The sequence below is a fragment of the Fukomys damarensis genome, unplaced genomic scaffold, assembly GCF_012274545.1.
Source record: "Fukomys damarensis isolate Sample0158 unplaced genomic scaffold, DMR_v1.0_HiC HiC_scaffold_13, whole genome shotgun sequence".
Taxonomy (NCBI): Eukaryota; Metazoa; Chordata; class Mammalia; order Rodentia; family Bathyergidae; genus Fukomys; species Fukomys damarensis.
Genome location: NW_022900925.1, coordinates 15536716 through 15561014, shown reverse-complemented (window position 1 = coordinate 15561014; position 24299 = coordinate 15536716). Strand labels below are relative to the sequence as shown.

General features: G+C 47.0%; 1 protein-coding gene across 1 annotated transcript in view; it reads left to right on the top strand.

Annotated features, from left to right (window-relative positions):
* Positions 1–24299, top strand: part of Rph3al (rabphilin 3A like (without C2 domains)) — a 94877-nt gene that overhangs the window by 50942 nt on the left and 19636 nt on the right. The window contains 1 exon segment of the mRNA XM_010642170.3: positions 20571–20745. Within this exon segment, the coding sequence (XP_010640472.2) occupies positions 20571–20745 (175 nt within the window).

Here is a 24299-nt window from a genome sequence, read left to right as displayed (position 1 = left end):
TTTTTTTTTTTTTTTTTTTTTTTTTTTTTTTTGCTTGCACTACTGGGGATTGCCATGGTGGGCAAGTGCTCTGTTGTCGAGCTACATCCCCAGTCTTTTAATTTCTTGTGAGGCAGAGTCTTAGTAAGTTCCCCAGGCTGGCATCACACTTGCCATCTTCCTGACTCAGCCTCCTGAGTAGCTGGGATTATAGGCACATGCTACCGCACCTAGTTATGGATTACCTTGAAATCATCTCCAACTCATTCAACCTGGAAGTGACCAGTTCAGCCTTCCACTAGGTGATCTTCCTCAGTCTAGCCCTCACATGCCTGCAGAAGGTCCAGGGAATCAGGAGCTCTCTCCTCCCCAGCCGGCCCAGCCCAATGTCCTTGGCACCTGCCTCCTGGGATGGTTAGTCTGTGCTTACTGCAAGCTGCCATCTGCCTCTCCACACTGATTCTCTCCTGATCCTGTCGTTACTTGCAGCTTGGGTTTTTGCTACAGACAGCTTTGCCAGAGGCCCCCTCCATAGGCTCTTAAGCATACTCAGGAGTGGGTAGCCAGTGCCTGGGTGGGTAGCTGCGTGAGCACCCTGCCATCTGTGCCTGGCTCGCTCTGGGCTGCTGTCTTGGCATCCCAGGGGGACCCGGATGGTCACACTTCCTCAGTGTGTTTGTCACCTCCCACGCCACTGTTGCTTTGCCAAGCAGGCCCACTATCAGTACTGCCTCTTAACCTCCCACACTTGTACAAGTGGCAGCAGTGGGGGGAGGCTCTTGGCACCCACAGGGCCCCAGAGCAGTCTACTAGCATGGACTGCAGCCACAGATGGACTGAGCCACTTGTGCCCTTGTCCTCACCCTCTTCAGGGTTCCCAGCTAGTCCTCTGTGCTGGAGAACCTGTCCTAGGAGACACTGGCAGAACCAAGAGGGGACTGACTTCATTTCCACGCTGCTGTCGTTCTCAGAGCTAGTTGTCCACACCCATATGCATAAGCAGTCCAGTTATTAATAGAAGACAGTAGCTGTGCATCTGCTATGGCCCAAGCAGTGAATATTTTTCATCTTTACAGGAGCTTAGTGAGGTACTGCATAAATAGTCTATTGACCCTTGTGACAGATGGAGAAACTAAGGCTTAAAAAATGGAGGTTACTTGCGCAGAAACACCAGGCAGCCTGGGGGTGGGGTTCAATGGTAGAGTGTTGCCTAGCACGTGCAAGGTCCTGGGTTCAGTGCCCAGCACCAGACAGAAACAAACAGAAGACACCAGGGAATAATCAACAGAGCCAGGAGCTGAAGCCAGATGTGTCTTCCTCCAAAACATTTCCCAACAACTCTACTTTCTGTTCATTCATTTGTTCATCTCATTATTTATTGCACATTTACTATGTGCCAGGCTCTGTTTTAGGCCCTTGCAAAGCAGCCACATATTTCTGTCAGGAGTGTATACTCTAGCATGGAGCGGGGCTGAGAGTGAGAAACAGACAGTGAAACATGAACAAACTAATAAACAAATAGTGTAGTCTGTTGTGTGTTTGAAGTGGAAAAGATAATGTAGAACAGGGCAGAGGGGTCAGGACACTGGGCAGGAAGGAGTGCTGCAGTGCTGAGGTATACTGGCCGCCACACTGCACCCATTCAAATGGCTATGATTAAAAAGAAGAAGGAAAGAGGGGAAGAAAAAGAGCAAGCCAAGTGTTGAAGATGAGGAGAAATTGGAATTCTGCACTAGAAGTGTGAGTATAAAATGATACCACCGCTGTGGACCAAAGTATGGTGGTGTCTTAAAAAAAAAATTACCCTATTATCCAGTATTTCTGCCTCTGGGTATACACCAAAGAATCAAAAGCAGAGACTCAAACAGATATTTATACACCCATGATCTTAGCATTATTCACAATAGCCAAAACATGGACGCAACCCAAGTGCCTATCATCAGATGAATGGATAAACAGAATGTGTTCCATACATAATATTATTCGTATTATTTGGCTTCAGAAAGGAATGAAATTCTGACACGTGCTATAACGTGGATGAATCTCGAGGACATTATGCTGAATGAAATAAGCCAGTCAGAAGAGGACAAATGCTGTAGGACTCCATTTAGATGACGCCCCTCAAGTAGTGAGAGTCATAGACAGAAGCCAGAGGGGCGAGGGAGAGGGGAGTTAGTGTTTCATGGTAGCATATCCGTCTGGGAGGATGGAAAGGCTCCGCAGACGGATGGTGGATGATGGTTACACAACGATTTTAATGTGTTTAATGCCTCTGAATTGTACATCTAAAAAATGGTTAGAATGGTAAATTTTATGTTCTGTATATTTTATCACAGTTAAAAAAATTAAAAGTAAACAGGCCAGGGTAGGCCACTTGGAAGAGATTTCATTTCAGCAAGGACTTAAGACAGGCGTATCGTGGAGGCTGGCAGCTGTCTGGGACAAGGGCAGTCCACAAAAGAGGTGCCTTCTAGTGCACAGTGTCTCCAGAGAGCACAAGGCTCCCGCCTTCTGGTTCCCTGAGTTGAGTGCCAGGGTGGACCCGGGAGGCCCTTCGGGGTTGATGTGGTCTTCCATGAAATATTTTGGCCCACAGCCCCTAGGATTTGGCTGTCATTAAATTGGGTGTCCCCTAGTTACAGTATTCAGCCACACCAGCTGTGCTCACAGGTTGGTGGCTTTAGCAACCCTATAGTCTATGAGACTGACCTTACAAGGTACAGGGTGTCCTTTGGTTCCTGCGGGTCAGCTGATGTGAGACCATCCTAACACAGCAGCCTGCCTATTCCCTCCTTCCTTGTTGGTCCTAGGAGGCAGGTGAAAATCTAAGAAGGAAGCATCCAAATTTGTTCTTTTTCTTGCACTGATTAGAATAAAATTTTGATCCGATTTTCCTGCCTGTTTCTGAGATGCCAAGTGACATTGGCTGGCACAGTTGTGCCCTTCCCCCTAGCCAGCTGTCTCACAGATGGAGATTGGGGAATTGAGGGTGATTCTATCCTTCAGGAAGTATTTATTAAGCTCCTAGGTGGTGTCCAGCCCTGGAACAACATACCATCCCCTCTCCTAAAGAAGTAATTCAAGATGCGCAGTCACTGAGCTGCCAGAAAATTCTTCAGGCAGAGAAAGGAAGCAGGAAGAACTGGCCTTTGTTGAGATCCTCCTGCAGGGTGGCTAGGGCTCAGTGATATGGGTTTTAGTGTCCCTCTTTTTCAACTAAATGGGAACTCTAGGAGCTTAAGTGACAATTCAGGGTGGCACTGCCAGACCTGCAAAGCTGCTGTGGGAACCTGGGATGTCTGACAGGCTCTCACCACTAGACCAGACTTCCTTCTGATTTCCACCAAGCCAGGAATCACTGCCTGCCTTCAGCAACAAGCCCCAGACCTCCTGTCCAGGATGGGCCTACAGGTTGGAGGAGAACAGGACAGAGGAGCAGAATTGGCCCTTCAGTCTTATCTTCTCTCAGTGATTCCCAACCCTCTGAATGACGCCAAGGTCCCTGCCTCGTTTCTCCTTGCCCTAACTTTGTAAATGACACTGTGGACCAGACTAATGCATCCACAACTAACGCTAGCTAGCCTAGACCTTATCTAACTATTTGCTTCTCTGACTTAGCTTTGGATCTCAGGACCTGATTGTCCTTTTGACCCTTGAACTTTGCCTTCTGCTCCCAATGCTGCATTGACTTGAAATTAGTGTCCTGGTCATGGGCCAGCTCCAACATTCCCTATTTGCAAAGGAAATCAGAAAGGCTTTTCTGTAGCAGTCCCCACTGATGCATCTCTATGTTGTCCATAGCACCCCAGGAGGTCCTTCTAAACACTGTCTCCTGTGTGTGACCTTTGACCCAGTAAGTGGGGCACCCCAGGAAACATGCCAAGAATGTACACTACAGCATTTCTTGTAATAGCAAAAATATCTGCAAATAATGCAAATGTTCTTTCACAGTAGAATGGATGGATAAGTTTTGGCTATGAAATAATATATAGCAATGCATACAGAAGTGTAGCTTCCCTCACCAAAGGCTGGATCTAAAATACAATGAGTGTTGGGCATGGTAGTGCAATCCTGTAGTTCCAGCTCTCGCAAGGCACCATACATTTGAGGCCAGTCCAGGCTACATAGCAAGTTCAAGGACAGCCTGGACTGAAGAGTGAGACCCTGTTCCCAAAAACAAAAACAATGAGCAGCTTGTCTAGCGAAGTCCTGGATTCATTCCCCAGCACTGTAAAAGAAAAAGCAAAGGATAGCAAGTCATCAAAGAATACACGACTTTAAAATATTTAAGTTACGAATTCATATGTAGGCAGTTTTTTTAAATAAGAAAGGAAAGCAAGACCTTGCTTAACACAAAATTCCAGATGCTGGTTACCTCTGGAAGGAAAGGCAGGTTTGGGGGTGCTTCTTGGATCCAGTAATATTTGATTAATTGATGAATTTGTAAGAGTTTATTTACAAAGAATCAATGTGATTCTTTCAAATGTGCTATATATGAAATACACTTTCATATATGTGCTACATTTCACAGGCATACATCCAAATGGTAACAGTTGATCATTAAAATCAGACAAAATAATAATAGTCTTAAATAAGTGATAGGAAGGAAAATCTGTAAGATTCCCTAGAGTACAAAGGGATTAAAATCAAAGAGCTGAACAGAAAGAAGGGATGATAAATATGGGAGACAGAAAAGATCATGGTACCTCAGAATGACAGGTTTTCTCCTAGGGGAAAGGAAACTGATTGGAAATGGAGCAATAGTCACATGTGTGATTGAGGAAAGTGTCCCCGAATTGAAGACCTCTATGCACCCCAGCCGAGAGCTCAGCCTAGGCGAGGTCAACCCAGACATGGTTTCATTTTGGCTTTAGAACATAATTCTGAGGCTGTGTTTAAACACAGGCAGATTTGTTGTACTGGGAATTGAATCAAAATCATGAATCTCCTCTGAAAAGACCTGGCTCGGGATAATTGGCTCATCCAATTTTCTACTTCCAGCCTCGGTTCATTTCCTGTGGGCAGCCCCCTCCACAGGGGGACAGAGCTTGGCTTCCCTGCCAAATGCCCCCAGCACAGGTTTCTCTCCAACCTGCAAGGGAACCGGGAAGGGAGCTCAATACTGGGACTCAAAAGGATTTCACGCTGCTTGTGAGTTAAGAGTAAGGGGACGCATGTGCAAAACATTAACAACACAGGTAACTGAGAATGGCAGCTGAGAGCCACCTCTGCCACCAACACTGTGGATGTGCTGAACTTGCAAGACCATTCAGGACAAAGGGAAGAAGAAACAGTATTTGGGACCAGAGAAACAATAAAGGTCCTTGTGCTGAGTGGCTTGTGGGGATCTACCCACATCCCAGATAACATGGGAGGAGAACCCGTGGACCCCCAAAGGGCAAGCTACATGGAGGGGATCGGTGAGCTCACCCCAGGGTCTCTCTGAGCAAGCAGTAGGTACCATCTTCCTGTGACTCAGACAAACATGCCTCACCAGTAATTGTGTTAACATGTGAAGCAAGGCCCTCTCCAGGGGTTAATGGAAGCCACAGCATTTCCTCCGGTTCTGAAATGATCCAGCCAAGGTGTTTAAATTATCTGTCAAGAAAACAGATAGCACCCTCAGAATATTTTTTCTCACTGCAGTCTTTCTTTTCTGCTGTGCTGGCAGTTACTCGCCTGCAAGACTGACCTGGATGCTTGTAAACCCACTTGAAATGAAAAGGAAACTGACTGAAGCCCTGGGAAAACCTGGGCTAAACTAGAGTTTCCCTGCCCTTGGGGACTTGGAAGAAAGGGCATCAGGTACTCGTGGGAAAAGGGAAAACCTGGGCTAAACTAGAGTTTCCCTGCCCTTGGGGACTTGGAAGAAAGGGCATCAGGTACTCGGGCTAGGTTTCCAGCTGTCTTCTGGTGAGGTCTAGGGAGCCTGATGGGACCACCCATCACCCAGCACCACCCCTGGAGACAGGTAGCTTTCTGGGCAGAATGGATTTATGCATGCCTGCCAGGGTAGAAGCAGGCAGAGGGATTGGCGAGGGCTTTCCCTGCCTCACCCACCTATGCGTACATCCATGAGGTTTATCCTGTGGCTGGGGACGTAGCTCAAAGATAGGGCACCTGTTCAGCTTGCCTGAGGCCCTATGTTTGATTTCCAACACTGACAAAAAGAAAAGTGCTATCTTTAAAATGCAAATATGCTAATACTCCTGGGAGTGGTCTGGGCCTTCAGTTAACATCTCAATTAGGAGTTAGCAAACTAGGAGGGATTAGAGCAGATCTTGTCTGGTCTGGGAGGCAGGCAGGAGAAGGGAGCTGCTGACAGCTCTGCCCCAGCCCTGCTGCTCTGGCTGGCCTGTCTGGTAGGGTGTGAGTGGTGTGTGCTGCACACACCCAGCCAGCAGAGACTCACACTGGGAAGAGGAGTGGACATCAGCTCAGCCATCCCTGGGCAGGATAGCTGCTGAGGGTAAGTGGGTCTCGCTTTCAAGCTCTCAGGTAGCAGAGAACAGTGGTTCTTCATTATCTCAGGCCACTGGCCTGTGTCTTCAGGGACATTTGATTTTTGTTTCCCTAGCTCAGTCTAAACATATCAGAGATGTTTAGGAAATGCTACTTGAATGAATGAGTACCCACAACTGCTTCTTCAGAAGTTGTTTGAAGGGTCATCTTCCAGAGAGAGAGGAAGCAAGCCAGCAGTGAGGAGAGATGCCTAAACCTAATTCCTACCAAAAGAAAAAAAAAGGCAATGACAAATGTAAATTTAAAACAAAACAGAATGAGGCTGGGGATTTAGCTCAGTGGTGCCACAAGCCTGCCTCGCAAGCGCAAGGACTGAGTTTGATCTTGGTACCAGAAAAAAAAAAAAAAAGAATGAAGGAAGGAAGGAATATAGGGAGGGAGAGAAGAAAGGAAGAAAACACACTGTCAGAAAATTAAGTATTTTGGGATTTCAAACTGTTTTCTTGGTTTTAATTCTGCTGGTTATCTTACATGGACAGATGTATGTACATATATACATATATATATATATTTTTTTTGGATGTTCAAAGTAATATCTGTCTAATACTCACATTGTGATAGAAAAAAAATTTCCATTAGCTCCCTCTCACCATGAAGAACCCATTGCTTTTTATTTCTAGCCATTTCTTGGATTTCATTAAGAGAATCTGAAATTATTACTGTTAACTGGACTGTTTATATCTACTTTTTAAACATAATTGCTTTCACATTTTTATATTTTGTAGTGATATTTATGTTAGTCATTTGGACTTAATTCTGTATTTATTGACTACTGTGGATATCCTGTTAGCACAAGTACCCGCTTCTTGAACTTTTTAATTCCTGTGTTGGGCAACTGAGCTATAACTTTGACCAATATTTTTGGAAGAATGGGTGCATCTCTGAGTTCTCTTTTTGCTGATCGACCTCCAGTGCCTGTTAGAGGCAGAACCACAGCTGTTCTCTGGACTACAGGGGCAAGCGGAGGTGTCACCCTGCACTCTTTGGCAGAGCAGATGCCAGTCTCATCTCTGTGCTGGTTCTGTGGTTACAAATGCAACCAAGAGGCCTACAACCAACCTGCTTCTCATCCTTGCTCAGAAAACCTGAACAAGCGTACCGAGTCAGAACCTATCCCTTGGAAGTCACACGTGCTGTGTGAATCCTCATTCAGGTCTGAAGGCCTATGTGTGGGGCAGCAGCTAGGCCAGCTGTTAGCCAAAACTTTGGGTTAAGATAGTTCCATACTAGGAAAGGACCCTTGCACACCTGTACATAGTCAGAGGGTGATGTGAGGCAAATAGGCCATTCATCTTCCAGAGCTAGCTTTGAGTAATTCCTTTTCTCTTTTTTACCAAAATACATGGCCTCCTTTGATTGGGTCATTGGTGAATGAACCTAAGCATATGAACCTAAGTGGCCAGTAACAGCTTTACCGAATCTTTTCCTATCTTGCTCTACTACAAAATTTTTTAAATTACTGCTTCCCTCTCCTCTCCTGAGCTTCCAGCTCTCCCTGAAGCCATGTCCAGACTCAGTGTACCAGCCAGAGACTGTCTCAGCTCCCCACGTGTCAACCTGCCACACGGCCCAAGGGTTGAATAATATCAACATTCAATTACCCATCTGTTATATTTTCATTTTAATCAAAGTAATGCAAGCAGTTTGAAAAAAAAAAAATCAAATCAGGGCTGGGATGTAGTTCAGCGGTACAACACTTGCTTCATGTACATGAGGCCCTGAGTTCCATCCCCAGCACTGCAAAAGAAAAAGAAAAAAAAAATCAAATTGTTCATCAATGCGTCTGTTGGTGGGGGATCGCCTGCCGGGCTCGCCTTACCCAGGCAGTCACCTTCGAACTGCATGGCTCCACGTGTGTGCCTTTCCCTGTCCTGTGGCTTAGACCCCCTCGGTTGGCCCCTGCTGTGATAGGTGAGGAGCTGACTAACTTGAACCACACTGTTTCCTCTCTCCCCACTGAATCTTTAATCATTTTATCATTTTTTAGCTCCGATTCAATTTATGACTTTACATTTTTCTCTTCTTTCAGCTTTAGCGTTCACACTTCAGTTCCCTCGGGGTGAACTGTGACTGTGAAGCTCCTATTTTCTCCTTCCCTCACCTTTCCCCTTTTCCAGGTTCTACCTTAACTGGCAGGTTGTCAGACGTGTATGTTTAGATTCTTTTTCTTTAGCAGTAATTAATTCTTCCACACTTGGTAATTTGTGCTTGTGTCTTAATTTGTAAAGGTGACTATGCCTTAATTTATAAAGGCTAAGGGCCAGGGGAAAGATTACGGCTCACAGACATGGAGCAAAGTGCTCACCATGCCGTGCAGGGCCACCTGAGGAAGCCCCAGGGTTGGTCAGGAAGCAGGAGCTGGAAAGGCATGGGCCACATTGTTACTGGGGCTTCAGCAGGAAAGGCGGGGCGGGGCAGCGGCACAGTTTAAGACTGGCTAGTGTAAATAATTCTGGCCGGCTTTGCAGTGTGGAAGCTGTGCCTGCTTATAGGTCCCTGGCCCTAGGTTGACGGAGGGCAGGGGAAATACTGGGTTGGCGTGTGAGAGCTGCAGAGATGGTTGGGAGTATGAACTCAGGATTAGCTTAGATGGAGTATTTATAATGTGGTTTTCTTTTCTCTCTCTCCTGCTCTCCCCTCTCTCCCTCTTTCTCTCTCTCCCCCACCTCCCTCTTTCTCTCCCTTCCCTCCCTTCCTCCTTTTCCCTCCCTCTCTTCCCACCTACCTACATCCATCCATCCATCCTTCCTTCCTTCCTTCCTTCCTTCCTTCCTTCCGTGCTTGGGATCAAACCCAGGGCCTCACACATGCTAGGTAAGCATTGTACAACTGAGCTACATCCCTAGCTCTGTAATATGATTTTTGTGTGCCTGTACGATCTGAGCAGCAGGGGAGATAAAAACAATTTAGATGCCAAATAGACAAATACAGAATCTAAGACGTCTCAGAGCACTTTTTCTCTAGTTAGTCCCAAAATTGGTGAATAGCACTGAATATAGTAAAAACTTTATAGTAGCCTTCTATAAGGTCAAGCAGGCAAGCTGCGGCCTGATTTTTGTGCCATTCCTCCCTGTTTGAGTTACTTACTCTCTCTGCCTCATTTACTTGTCTGTAAAATAGAGACAATAATAGTGCCTACTTCCTAAGATTTTGGTGAGAGTTAAATAAATTATTATGGATGAAGTTGCTAGAATGGTGTCTAGCACATACAAAATGATCAATAGTTATTAGATATTTAAAATCAATTTTTTGACTTTTTTTCTTTTTATTGAGTTTATTGGTACAATCTAGGTATACAATACAGTTACATTCATTATTGAGATTCTGTACCTTTACATAATAGGTCTTGATTCTCATTTTTTCCCCTTGTCCCTGCCCTCCCTTCACCCAAAATCAGTTTATTTTAGAAGCATTAAATACCTCCATGTCAAATGGTATGTAAAGGTTATATTTAATGCCCGGGCCACCCAAGAACAACATTCCTACTATCGTGACTATCGTGATCAAAAAGATTCTTTTTCTGGGAATAGTGGCTCAAAGCTATAATCCCAACACTCAGGAGGCTGAGGAAGGAATATCATAGTTCAAGGACAGCCTGAACTCTACATAGCAAGACTCTATCTCAAAAAGAAAGAAAGAAAGACAAATTCTTTTCTAATTCAATTTCTTAAACTTATGTTACAGTCTAATTTATGTAATATTTGTACCATGGAATTGTAGCATAATTTTTACCTTTTCTTGGAGGTTTTATTGACAAAAGAATAATGAAACTTTGTGTTCTGCCATGCAGCTTCTCAGTTGTTCTCTGTCATTCTTTTCTGTGAGAATCCCCTCAAATCCTTTTATGATTCTGTCCCGGACTACTTACTGAACACTGTCTTCATAGAACTTTCCTTTGGCTTACCTATTGAGTTGGAGACACTTTCCAGGATCCTGTCTTCCTTTTTCTTATCTTTTATCTATATTTTGCTGGAACATATCCTTAAATAACTTGCTGAAAAGGGTATGTGCAAGGGAAACAGCATCCTTGTCAGTTTAAAAATGTCTCTCTTCCGGCCTAAGAACTCTAGTTGAAGAATCTTTTAGTATCCAATGTTGCTAATGGTAAGCCTGATGCTATCTAGTTCTTTTTCCTTATACGATACCTATTTTCTTTCTTTTGGAAGCTTTTGGGATCTTTTCATATTTTTAGCTAAATGATTTTATGAGGATGTGTTTATTGTTTTTTCACTTTTCATTTTTCTTTTTTGGTACCAGGGATTGAACTTGGGTCCTTATGCTTGCGAGGCAGGTGGTGGAACCACTGAGCTAAATCCCTGGCCCTTACTTTTCATTTTCCCTGCCTTGTAATCAACAAAACTTTTACATAAAGACTCATGTCCTACTGAGTCTCAGAAAATGTTTCTGCTGCCTTTTCTATTCCTATGTAGGAATTTCACTATCAAATTAAGCATCTTTGTTGCCTATCGTTTCTTTCCCGTTTTTGTCTTTGTGTTCTATATTCTGTATTTCCTTATTTTTATCTTGCAGCCTTTATTTTTTGTTTTTATATTTCTGCATGGTATTTATCCATCCTAGGAACTTTTCTTAGTCCCCTAATTATTCCTTTTTTGTAGAATGTTCTTACTTGGTAAATGAGCTTATCTTCTTAGGTCCCTCAAACTTCTGTATTTTACTCAGTTAATTAGCAACCTGCTTTCTTTTTTAGAAGTAGTGACACAGAATGGATGTTCTGCCAGAAGTGCAGAGGTTACATGACTTAAGGTAACCATCCTTGTTTGCTCCTGACTCAGCATGGCAGGCCTGGCTGTGCAAGGTGGCTGTTCTGCTGACCTCTCCTCGTGTCATTAGCACCAGTGGTCCTCAAGCTCACCTGGAGGAATGTCCCGGGGCTCACGCACTTGTCCGTCCTAGTACTGGCTGGTGGCTGGTGGCTAGGGTGGCTTGGATCTCCTCCGTGTTACGTCTCTTCCTTCACTATAGTGGGCAGAGTGCTGTTATGTGCTGGTGGCAGTGTTCTAAGCAATGAGAAAGGGAGTTTCAGAGCCTCTTGAGGCCAGGTCAGAAGTCACATGTTTCCTTCACCGTATCCTATTGATCATAAGACCAAACCAGAGTAATGGGTTGGGAAAATAAACCCCACCTCTGGAAGGGAGGACTGGAAAATGTTTGGGGCCATGGTTCATTCTCCTCAGTCCCTAGGTAGCTTCTCCCTCTGTATTAATTAGCTTTAGCTGCCACAACAAAATATACCACAGTGGTGACAAACCTAGGGCGTGCGTGCCGCAGCGTGCTGTTTATATCATTGAAAGCTCTAAAGATTCGCCACCATTGCCTTAGACTAAACACCTTAGACAACCAGAAATTCTTTTTTGTCTTGGGGTTTGTTTGTTTGTTTTGCTGTCTTTGTTTTTATGGTGCTGGGATTTGAACCCCAGGGCCTTGCTCATGCTAAGCAAACACGCTACTACTAAGCACCCACAGCCCAGGAATTTCTTACTGATAGTTCTGAAGACTGTGAAGTCTACACTTGAGGTACTGGCTAATTCAGTCCTCAGTGAGGGCTCTGTTTCTCACTTATAGATGGCCAGATTCTCACTGTGTCCTCACCTGGCAGAGAAAGAGCAAGAGAGAGAGAAAGGTGGCGGGGAGAGGAAGAAGCAAGTTCTCCTGGGATCTCTTCCTATAGGTTCACCAACCCCCTCCTGAAGGCCCCACCCTCATGACCTCGTCTAAATCCACTGACCTCCCAAGGGCCCTCTCTCCACCTGTGGTCACACTGGAGGTTAGTCCTTCAGCACACAGATTTAGGGGACACAGCTTAGTCTATAACACCTCTAAGGGCCTGTGTTTTTCCTAAGCACCTGAGGTGCGTAAAGGCTTCAGATATATACATGTGTTCTGTTCTTGGCTGGTTTATTTGTTGGGTACCTCCTAGGTGCTAGCATGTGCTGGGTCTAGCAGGAAACAGATAAATAGTCCATCAAGGCAGAGGAGGGGTGTGTGCCTTGCAGTGGAGGAATAATGAGGTTCTTTCTGTCTGTGGAAACTTCCGTATAAATGGGATTTTCCAAAAATGGAATAGAAGCTAGTCTAGGAAAGAGGAAGAAGCAGCATCTACAAAGGCCTGAGGAAAGCGAGAGCTCAGCATGGTCCAGGGTATGATAGCACTACACTAGGCTGGCAGGAGACAGGGCTCTGGGGTCGTGGCTAAGCCGTGGAGCTCAGCTTGCCTGCTAGTTCTTGGAGGCCAGCACTGTGTGTGGCAGCCCACCCTTCCCCTGCCATAGTGGGTTGACCTTTGCATTGATCCCTAAGGTGACCCCTGTGTAAAGGAGAAGACCACTCTGAAACAGACCATTTCCCATGGCCTTTCAAGGCTGGGTCAGCCTGGAGCTTATAAGGTTGACCCGACGTGGTCTCTCTGGAAACAGGGTCCCATTCTATCTCCAAAGACAGTTCTTTTGCTTGCCTTCTCTGTTAATTTGGTTGGCCCACAGTGTCACATGTCCCTTGCTGAGTCCTGAGCACTTGACAAGCACACAGCTTCCTGGTTGGGAAGGTGGCCACATCTGAATTCCATCCCAGATGTGTCGTGCTGTCCCAGGAGTGCTGCGAAGCCTCAGAGAGCACAGCAGAGGAGCCCTGCTTCTGCATGAAGTGGTACAGAAAGCTGTCCGGGGCAGTGTGGCTGCCCGATGGAGACCAGAGAAGGACACTGCAGGTGTTAGGAACAGCATGTGCTAAGGTCAGACTGTCCCCCAGCTCTGACCTATAGGGTGAAGGGCAGAGCGAGTGACAACTGTGCCATGAGACACTTAACCTGACACTCTCGTGCCATGTACCTGGGAGTCAGGGAGCTGAGTCACACACAGAAGGGGTGGAACAATGGCCAGACAAGGGTCTTAAGCCTCCCCTCCCCACCCTCTCCAGGGACCATTCGCTAGGCCTCCCCTTCTTGCCAACAGGGCCCCAGCAATTACCACCTTCTCCTGCTACCGCCATTTAGGAAATGCCAGTGATTAGTGATTGTTATCGTGGTAATTAAAATTCCCTGGGAACAGCTTGGCTAATATCCATCAGTGTCTGCAGTCAGGTTGGCTGTGAGCTGAAATCGTAATGAAAACCTCGAAGCAGAGGACAAAGCAATGGTACCAGGAAGCATAAAACGCTGCCAGACACCCCTGCAAGTGCCATGGCGGCTGTGTGGGTCTTTTCTCATTAAATGGCATTTTCAAGGCTGGCTGCTTTGCTGGCCTTATCACAGCAAACCACACATGGGGAACAGAGTGGGGTTTTGCAGAATCATTCAGCTTCTTGAGAAAGTGCATGCTTTCCAGTCTGCAGCTCAACCTGGAGTGGTGGTTAATTCTCACAAAGGGCTTTTCCTGCCCCTGTTCTTGGGGAAAGGACCAGGTATAGATGCCGGGCAGTAAGAGATGAGTCTAGATGCACAGGTGGAAGTCACATGATGAGAGCTACTGTTGCACATTTTGCATCATGGCACGGGCAGTGACGTGAGACGGGTTGGGGATGTGCATAGGGACAGGGTACTGCGAGGTCCGCCCAGCTGAGATCCTCACTCCTGCCTTGCCAGGCCTGCTCACTTGCACAGAGGCTTTTTCCAAGATACTGGTAGGCTGTTTTATTCACATCTGCACAGGTGCTCCTTCAGGGATGAATGATAATACTGTTTACCCTCATTGCTCTGATTTAGGGACCTAGCAACTAACTGCCACTCCTTGCACCAGTCCAAGACACTAACCATTTTGTGTGCCCAGGGTGAGCCATCAGACCATATGAGTCCCTGCTACGGTGGACAGCATCAACCAGCCCACTGGTCAGCTATGGACCTGCCCAATGAGCCCCAGGTAGATGCACAGCCTGGCGGCCTTGTGGGGTTGTTGCCCCTGCTGGGCATAAATATTGGAGTTGATGAAGTGTTTTAGATTTTGGAGGGTTGAGTACCCAAAAAGAAGACTGATGGCCAATAGTTTCATGTAATGCACTTGACACTTTGAACCCTGTGCTCATTTTCTGTCTTCTAAAATTACTGGCCATTGTGTTTTTAAGGGGAAGTGGTGTCAGATGGGTCACACATCAGGCTGAGGCATGAGACCCAGTGTCTGGGCTGTACCAGTGGAGGAGGGGACAGGAAAGGCTGAGGCACACAGGGAGGATATGGCCCTTGCTCTCCACCAGCACACCCTGCAAGGCATTTCCTCTGCATCCCTCTTCTAATCTGAAACAGTAGAGTCCATTTGAGTAATTATTAGAACTCAAGCAAAACCCCCAGGCCACTTACCTAGGAAGACAACAGCCTTTGTGGGTTGGGACGTGTTCCAGCACATACCCATGGCTACCAATGTAGTTGTTTCTGCGGCATGTGTTGAGCGTGTGGCATGTGTGCAGTGTGTCCTAGGAGCTTGAGGATGAAATGGTGAGATGATAGCACCACCCTTCCTCCTAGAGGTACAGCCTACTGGGAAAGACATTTCAAGATGGAAGGAACAGCCGAAAGGATGATGTAACCCAGTGTCCATGGGAGGGTGAATGGGATCCATGCAGTTTTCAGCTCAAAAAGGAAGGATGTTCCGATGCAAGCTAAGGGGAATACACCAGTCACCAAAGGACAGACAGTGTATTACTGTACTCATGAGAAAGCTAGAATAGGCAGATCCATAGAAACACAAGCAGAAGTGTAGTTTCTGGGGGCTCAAAGAGTTGTTTAGTGGTTGGAGTTTTTGTTTGCAAGATGAAAAAAGTTCTAGAGATTGATTGCACAACAGTATGAATGTACTTAACAGTACTGAACTCTACACTTAAAATAGAAGCCAGGCACAGTAGCACATGCCTTTTATCCCAACATTCTGGGAGGCTGAGGCAGGAGGATTGCAAGTTTGGGCCCAGCCTGGGCAACTTAGCAAGACCCTGTTTCAAAATGAGAAAAAGGACTTGGGATGTAGCTCAGTGCAAAGGCCCCGGTTCAATCCCCAGTACCACAGAAAAATAAATAAAAAACGGTTCAGGTGGCCAGTTTTTCATATGTATATTTAAAAGAATAAAAACGTTTACAGATTGTTTTTTCAGTCTTGTGTGAGCTAGGCCTGTGGTCCTGCACTACAGAAGAGAAGCACAGGAGGCTCTAAGATGAGGACTGCTGAGCATGGACCGTGTCCTCGTCTTGGTGCTTTCCCATCCCCGAGGGCAGGTCCATGGTCCCTCTTGTACCACCCAACTCTGGTGACCTCGGGACCCGACAAATGCCTCTCTTCTAAGCCGCCAACGCACAGAAACTACTCCTGCGTGAAACACAAGGTCCTGGCCCTGGGGATACTTACACACCACGCTGGAGATGTAAGTTTAGTTCCTGGAGGGCAGTCCAACCGTCTTCATCATCACCTAGATATGTATACACCCCTTGTGCCGGCAGTTCCACTTCTCAGAGTATTACCTACGGCAGTAACCACTATCTGACGATACACACATCTGTGCAAAGATGCCAGCTGCAGCACAGCTCAGAAGAGAAGAACTGGAAGCACTTTTACTATCTGTCATGGGGTCCTGGGTTAATTAAGTTTAATAAATCTCAACCATGGAGCCATTAAAAAATGATGATGGCAAGCATCACTTGTTAACACAGAGCAATTTCTAGGACACGTGGTGGAGGCAGAGGAAACAGGTTGTATCTACTTCATCTTATTTTCAAACAAGAAAAAAAAAAAGTATGTGTAAGCCCAGGAAAGGAGGGAGGAACCTCACCCCACAGTGTTAAGCAGGGCTCTCTCTGTGCTCAGTGTAACACGCAGCCTGTAGTTTCTTCATTTTCCTTTGTTATTATTGTTCTGGTTTTTATTATTCTGATTTGGTATGGTATGTGCATATTTCTTAGGAAAAGGAAAAGTCAGAGCCATTTCCAGGGTAGAGTTGGGTGAGCAGAGTGGCGTGGGTCCTAAGCCCATACCCCAGTGTTCGCAGGTGGTGTCAATGCTTGCTTCATTTGACCCGCCAGGCCCAGCTCATGTTGGAGGACAGAGAGCTGGAGCATCAGCTCCCCAGCAGCAGTAGAGCTGGTACCAACAGTCCCTCGGGGCTTTGCTAAGGGGGCGCAGGGGTGGAGTGAGTATCTTACTGGTACCCCAAGCCCCAGTGGCCTTGAACTTGGCTTGGGCACCTGTCCTCAGGATCTGTGCAGAAGCACTCTTGGCAGTTTGGCTTGTGCTCACCTCCCTGTCTTCCCTATGCGCGTCCAGTCTATAGGACACTGAGCATGGGGGTCTTGTCTGACCACTGAAGACATTCTCACCCATAATTCAGTGAGCATCTACTTGGCATTGTAAATGATTGGGGCGAGACAAGAAACCCCCAGGGTGGGGTAGAGGCCAACAGAGCCGTGTGCTGGCTTTGAGAAAGTTGCTGAACTTGTTGCAGCCTTGGTTTTCCCATCTGGAAAGTAGGGATAATGCCAGCTCTTCCTCAAAGAACCGTTACCACCCAGTGCCTCTGAGATGTGGAGAGGAGACTTTTCACCTTTGCACTGTGTGGATTTTAGACCATGTGCCTGCATGTTATGGTTTAGATCAAGAAGGTTCCCCAGAAGCCTCATATGCTCATGGGTGGGTCTTGGAAGGTGAGTGGAGTCATGGGGACCATTGAGCGGACTTAGTGTTAGGAGGTGGGGTCTGGTTGGAAGAGGCCCTGGGCGCCTGACCTGGAAGGCTGCATCTCTCTCTGCCTGTTTCTCTGCTTCCTGGATGCCACACCTTGATCAGCTTTCCTCATTGGCAGAACCTTCCACTTCTATGCTGGAGCTGCCAACCGTGGACTGAAACCTCTAAAACACATGAACCAAAATAAACCTCTCCTTTTTAAAGTTGCAAGTGTCAGCAACTGACAAGGAAAGTGACTAAGACATTGCTTTACTGTCTCAGTTCATTTTCCATCCTAACAAAATACCTGAGACTGAGTAATTGAGACTCAGCTCGTGGGTACTGGAAATCCAAGGGCCCAACCTTCTTGCTGTGTGGTAACCAGGCCAAAGGCACCATGCGTGACATGAAGGAACGTGCTCGCTCAGTCTCTTCTGCTCCAAAAGCCACTGATGCCATCACTGGGGCCACCCTCATGGTCTCCAAGTCCCATTAACGTATGAATTGGAGACTGAGTTTCAACATGAGTTTTGGTGCCATTGCCAGTTCAAATAAATAGGAAACTTTCCCGAAGGGCCTCCGTGTAGCATTCATCCCACTGATCTGTGCTGTTCAAGGGCTATGCAGAGCCAGGCTCGTCTGCACGAGGTTGCTAGGGAGGGAACAGTGAATGATTTGTGCCAGGGGCGTGGTCTGGATTTGGTAATCCCAAGCCTGGCACTCTGGAGACTCGTCTCCCTGGAGAAACGATGTGTATCATTCAGTAAGTTGTGCTTTACAGTTCAGTGCTGAGTTTATGCAGCCTTTGTACTAGGATTAGATCTCTTCAGCAGGCACAAAAAAGCACCCAGAAAACCAGCCAGACAGATTTCAAGTAGGGGTATGATATGTTCTGTAGACATTAGCAAATTAAAGGCTCTGAGAAGTCCTGCACTGACATCTTGATTTAACCTTATCAAGAATCTTCCCCACACCCCCACACTCCGCTCTCTCTCATTTGGCCTCACTCTTCCTAACGTCCCAAAGACATTTGGCAAATGGAAGCACTGTCTTAGAGGGAATCAGGTTCACCCTGGTCTTCTAGCTTTAAATTCTTCCCTTCAGGTAGGCAACTTGATGATAAAGCTGGACATATTTGTACATGGGTGGAAGTTGGTGACAGTAGTGCTCAGAAGCATTGCATCGGTGGGTGGCTGTTCTGTGCCCTGCACTGGTTCTTGGAATTTCACAGTCATTCATGGGTCTGATCCTTGTTTCACCCCAGGAGTTGAGCCCTGCCTTACTAGTGAAGAAGCTGAGGGCCAGGGAAGGTGACAGATGCAAGTCACACAGCTGAAGGTGACAGACTCCAGGTTCAGACGTAGAAAGTTTGCTTTTCTCTGACAAGGTCACCCCAGTCTCTCCCATGCTCCCAGCCTGCCTTCCTTGATGCCCTGAGCCTATTTCCTTCTCAGGGAAAGGGATTACAGAGCACTTGGTGTTTTCTGAAGCAGGCATTAAGGGTTTAGGAGCCTTATCTCGGCTCCTGCTCTGAATTCTAATCCGAGGCACTCTGAGATTCGTGTCCTTTCTGGGCCTGCTGCAGAAGCCACCGAGGCAGTTTCCAAATACAAAGATACAGCCTGGCCCACTGTTCCGTAAGCCACTTGTCCCTTGGCTCAGAGCCTTGGGGGAAGGGTTGGGCAGGAGGAAGACCGATGTCCTCTGTCAGTCACCTCCTGGGTGCTGGGTGCTGTGCTGAGTGCTCTCCAAGAGCACTCAGCAGCCCTTTCAAAAACCATTGCTATCATGTTTCACCAGCGAAGAGGCACAGGCTCAGAGATAGGTTAAATAACTTACCCGAAGTCACAAAGCCACCGTGTGGAGAAGCAGGAGGGGTGGAGCCCAAGTAACCCCTCCAAGCCTGAGCTGACTCAGTGCACTGGTGAGGACATCTGCCTCACACCGGCACTGCTGTCAGAGGCTCCACAGAGCCTTGTGCTCCTGGACTTGCAGGCACTAGGAGGTCTCCTGCAGAGGCTGGAATGGACTGGGCACAGGCCGTGTGTGGGGTCACAAGGCCATCTCCAGGACTCTGAGACTCGGAAGGGACAGAGATGGTAGCAGCGGACAGTTTTCTGCATGCATTTCCCCCATACTTAACCTGCTGCCCCACAGAGATCCAACTCTGTAAGAGAAGAATGAGGGAATATGAGGTTATCTTTAACACGTTCATGACAGGCCTGTAGTTATGTTTCCCTGCCAGGTGGCTGTGATGTGAATTGAATGTCCCATCAGGAGGCTTGTACTGCTTCTCAAGGGTTTTTTTGATTATTATTATTATTATTATTATTATAAAGCAAACAGAGGCACTGAGTTACCAGAGCACATGTCATCATATTACAGTTCCTTAAGGAAAACTTTAAAATGGTATAAAAAGTTGTAATGCAAGCCAGGTGTGGTGGCCCAAGCCTGTAATCCCAGCACTCAGGAGGCTGAGCCAGGAGGATCACCACTGAGTCTGAGGCCAGCATGGGCTACAATCTTGTATACACTAGCAATGGGATACTCATAAAATTTCCATGTTAAAATTTAGAGGATTAATTATTGATAAACTTAACTTGTGAATAAGTGCCATGGGCACAAATTGCTCAGAAAAAATATTCACTTTATACAAGCTTACTTAGGATTAGCAAGAAACATATGCAAGCAGTATAGAGAGTGTTACCAAAGATTATCCAAAGAAATGGGTACCTCTTTGGCCCCCAGAAAAGTCAAACACCTTGTGTTGTTTTACACATTCTGCATAAATCAGCCACCTTTATGTATAAAATGTTTTAAAGAAATTCACAAACATAAGTAAATTTCTTTTAATGAAAAAAGTTTGTTGTAATAAATTTTAATTAGTATGGATTATATTAATTAACATTTCTATTTAGGCAATAATTTACATTCAAGCGATTAACTAGATTTGGTTCATTTATAGATTTTTTTGTTATAGTAAAAAGACTGATAAAAGTGATTAGATCTGTTTGTACCACTGAGGGCTCAAGCCAGCAGGAATGCGTTTTAAAATACGTGTGTATGGGCTGGGGATTTAGCTCAGTAGTTCCACCACCTGCCTTGCAAGCTCAAGGTCCCAAGTTTGATCCTCCATACCCCAAAAAAAAAAAAAAAATTAAAAGCAAAAGTAGGTGTGTACTTTATCCACAGAATTCCTCCATTGCTCTGTGTCCTCGAGAGGTAAATGACCACCCCCTCAGCCAGGGAGGGCAGAAGCAGAATTCTCCTTCCCACCCTGCCCTGCCTCCCTGCTTTCGGCTCCCATCACTGGCGGGAAAGACAGGCTGGGAAGCAGGAGGAAGGACCAGCTTGTGGGTGCACAGTATGGAGACAGCTGGTCTGTCCTGTGCTCTGAACAGACGTCTCTCCCCTCCCCAGGTCTGGAAGAGGTCGGGGGCCTGGTTCTACAAGGGGCTCCCCAAGTATATCTTGCCCCTGAAGACCCCTGGCCAGGCCGATGACCCCCGCTTCCAGCCTTTTTCTGTGGAGCCAGCCGAGCCAGAGCCCAGAAGCACTGAGACCAGCCGCATCTACACATGGGCTCGAGGGAGAGGTAAGACCGGATGGCCCTGAAGATGGGCTGAGTACTTGTGGGCGCGGAGCCAGGGTCCCCACCCATTCTGAGGCTCCTGTCACTGCATCCCTCCCTGTGCCCTCAGCTCTCTGCCCACTCCTGAGTGGGAGGGAAGTTCCAGTTTGGTGGTCACTCTCTGTATGCAGAGATGTGGTGAGAGGGTTGCTCGGAACAGTCCCCAAAAAGCACTAATTTGGGGGCAGGACCACTGTGAGCAGCACTGTCATAGCTCTTTTGAAGGACAAGATTGTCCGTGGGAGGTTCTGTGTACGAAAACGTGTCTTTCCCAAACTGGCCTCTGCCACCTCTTCCCTGCCCTTGTCTTATGTCTCAGGAGGGGAGGTCTCCTGGCTCCCCTGGTCCTAATGAGCCAGCTGGCTGTGTTGCCAGTGCCCAGGGTATGTGCAGTGGCTGCATGGAGGTGGGTGTGTCCCCGGTGATGTGCTCGGTCTTGCAGAGGGCCCTCCCTAGCTCTGAAGATGCACCCTTGTTTATGGTTTTCCAGAGCTCCTAGTCTCACAGCAGTCTCAGGAGGTAGACGAGGCAGGGGTTTAATAGCCCACTGTACAAATGAGCCTTACACAGGTGGAGCTGGCTCGTGACACAGCTGGGATCCAAAGGCAGGCCCTTGGGTCTGCTGCCTTCTACCCTGAAGTGTGCAGTGAGACCAGAACCAGAGGGATGAGGGGCTCGTCCTGATGATGGCCCACCTGGGGGAGATGGTCCCTAGATAATAGACCTGGCAACTGTTTCTGAGGAGCTTTTGGACATCTTTGGATGATGATCTGACATCTCTGTATCACTCCGGCTGTTGTTTCTTATTACAAGAGTAATGCATGTTTCTAACAAAAACTCCAGAGGTTGTCAAACCGTATCCTCTAGAGGGTAAAAATCCAGAGTCAACCTTTCCAGAAAAAAAACAGCGTTGGCGTCTCTTCCCTGGGTATTTTTCCCTCTGCTTCACTTGGCCCTCATTGCAGCAGGCTTTCCCTCCTAATTCTCCTGCCGGCCCTGGGAGAGTGGGGTCTTCATCCTGTCCCTTTTCTGCCCTCAGAGCCTGGGCTTTCTCCTGCCCAGGCCCTGTCAGGGTGGACCCCTGTCACTCAGACCAAGGGAGGAGATGTGACCTCAGAAACATAAGCCGGTGGGCACCAGTGGGTTCTGAGTGTTGCTGTGATTGGTTGCGGAAGAGAGGCCCAAGGGCTGTGTGAGCCACTATGATCTAAGTGCCCACTCTAGGGGGCTGTGTCTGCCCCATTTGCTCCACACCAGCACACGTGCACATGCACTCTCTCTCTCTCTCTCTCTCTCTCTCTCTCTCTCTCATACACACACGCAAGCTCACTTGCAGCCACACACACAGGCCCTGGCCAGGAGCAGTGCCCCTGCCTTCTCTCCAGGCACGAAAACACAGATGGTCTTTTAATTACATGGCTGAGGAGACCAGTGGCCCCCCACACTTCCACACTGTTTATTCACTGAGCCTGCACCATGGAGGCTCCTGTGTGTGACCTTGTTCTCCATTTGAGGTGCTGGGTCATAGGACCACCCCCACCGTGCCTCCAAACCCTGTGACCCCCCCCCCAGGAGACCCAGTGTGCTCAACTCTGAAGCAGAGGGACTGGGAGGGCTGGCAGCCAAGCTGCTTGTGGCAGCTGAGAGGACATCTGTACCCACGGTGCGAAGGAGGCACTGGGATGTAGGGGTGCGGTGGGGGTGGGCAGGACTGAACTTGGGCAGAAGGAGAAGAACAGGTGGGGGAGGTAGAAGAGGCTGGGCCTAGGGGAAACTGGAGGAGAGCAGAGGAGCATCACCTCAGGGAAGCCACAGTTCCAGGTTGGCAAGGAGTTCTGAGCAAGGAGTTCTGCTCTTCCAGGCCCATACCAGGGTTAGCGTTAGGGTTAGGGTTAGGGTTAGGCATTGGCATCGCTGGGCCTGTCTAGTCCTCTGCCAATGGGATCCTCTGTGGGTAACTTTCCAGCCCTGAACATGGCTTCCCCTCCTCCAGCCCCAGCAGGGCTTAGTACTCCAGCTGTGATCCAGCACAAGCCTATCTGGTAAGCCTAGCCCTTTCAGTGCCATATTCAGCTCAGACCAAGCTCAAGGGAACACCGTGACCAGCGCTGCAGGGCAGCTCCCCACCACCACGAAAGTGCCACGTGGTCCATGTCTGCCCACATAGGCTGGTTCCTTATGGACACACAGCATGGGCAGAGCTTGTCAGATAAGTGAACAGATGAAAGTGAGCCATCCCCCTCCTCTAGAAGATACAGGAGGAGGTCTGTGGAGGGTTTCCATTGGGTCCTACAGATCCTTGGAGACTGATAAAACCACTTGCTCCATCCAGCCCTCCAGGACCTCAGGGCCAGCATCCTCCTCCAGCCCCATGATCACAGCTAATAGAGATGATCCAACCACCAGCTCGCCTGCCTGCTTTCTCAGACTCTTTCTCTGCCCTCTTCCCCACCTCCATACCTCCCTCTCCCCCTCCTCTCCTGTCTCTAAGCCCTTGGGCTCAGATACCTGCGGCTCCCAACTCCTCCCAACATCCTAGCCCAGCCCATTTTTTTCTCCTGCCCTGCTGGAAGAGAAAGGGTAGTCAATAGATACAAACCATGAACTTTTCCATCCACAGAGCAATCGAGTGACTGTATTGATGTTTCTGAGGTGGGTTCTTTTTCTTCCTCTCTTCAATTTTCTTTGTTTTTAATTATACAAGAATACAAGTTAAATAATTCAACAGTGTATGAAAAATAGTAATCTCTCTACCCTACTTAGCATCATGCCAAACCCCTTTCCCACTGTGCCTATAAACATGCATTTAATCTAGGCATTTAAATTCCTGTTTTGCTTTTGTCTAGCAGCAAAATAAATAGGCTCTTATGACTCTGTTGCTTTTTTTTCTTTTCTGTTATTGTTTTTAAAAGAATATCATGGGCAGCCCTCCAGGCCACTAGATAGAGATTTTCCTTCATTCATTTTAATAGCTGAATAAAATTCCATAGTATAATATTTCATAATTTAATTATTCACCTATTGATGGACATTCAGAATGTTTCTGGCTTTTCGCCACTGCAAGCAGTACTAGAATGTATTTATACATATAATCCTAGAACTGGAGTTTTTCTCTCTATGGAATAGGTTTCTAAAAGTGGAACTGTATGTCTTAAATTCCAATGGACATTGCCATACTGTATTATGAAAAAATGTTCTGGCCATTTTCACTCACCCTAGTGAGACTACTCATTTTCCTGCGTCCTTGCCAGACGTGGGTTTTATTGAAGTTTATAGTTGTGGCCAAGATACAGGACAGAAAATAGTATATATTTCATTGTTTGAACTTGCACATTTGAACTTGCATGGTTTTAACTTGCACATTTGAACTTTTTGACTAAAAACCCTGGGTTCCCCAGCACCACAGAAAATAAAAATATGTTTATTATTTATTAATTATTTAGAGTTCCTCTTTTAAAGGTTGCCTATTCAAATCCATTTCTTATTAAGTTGCTTGGTTTATCTTGATTTGTAGGTCC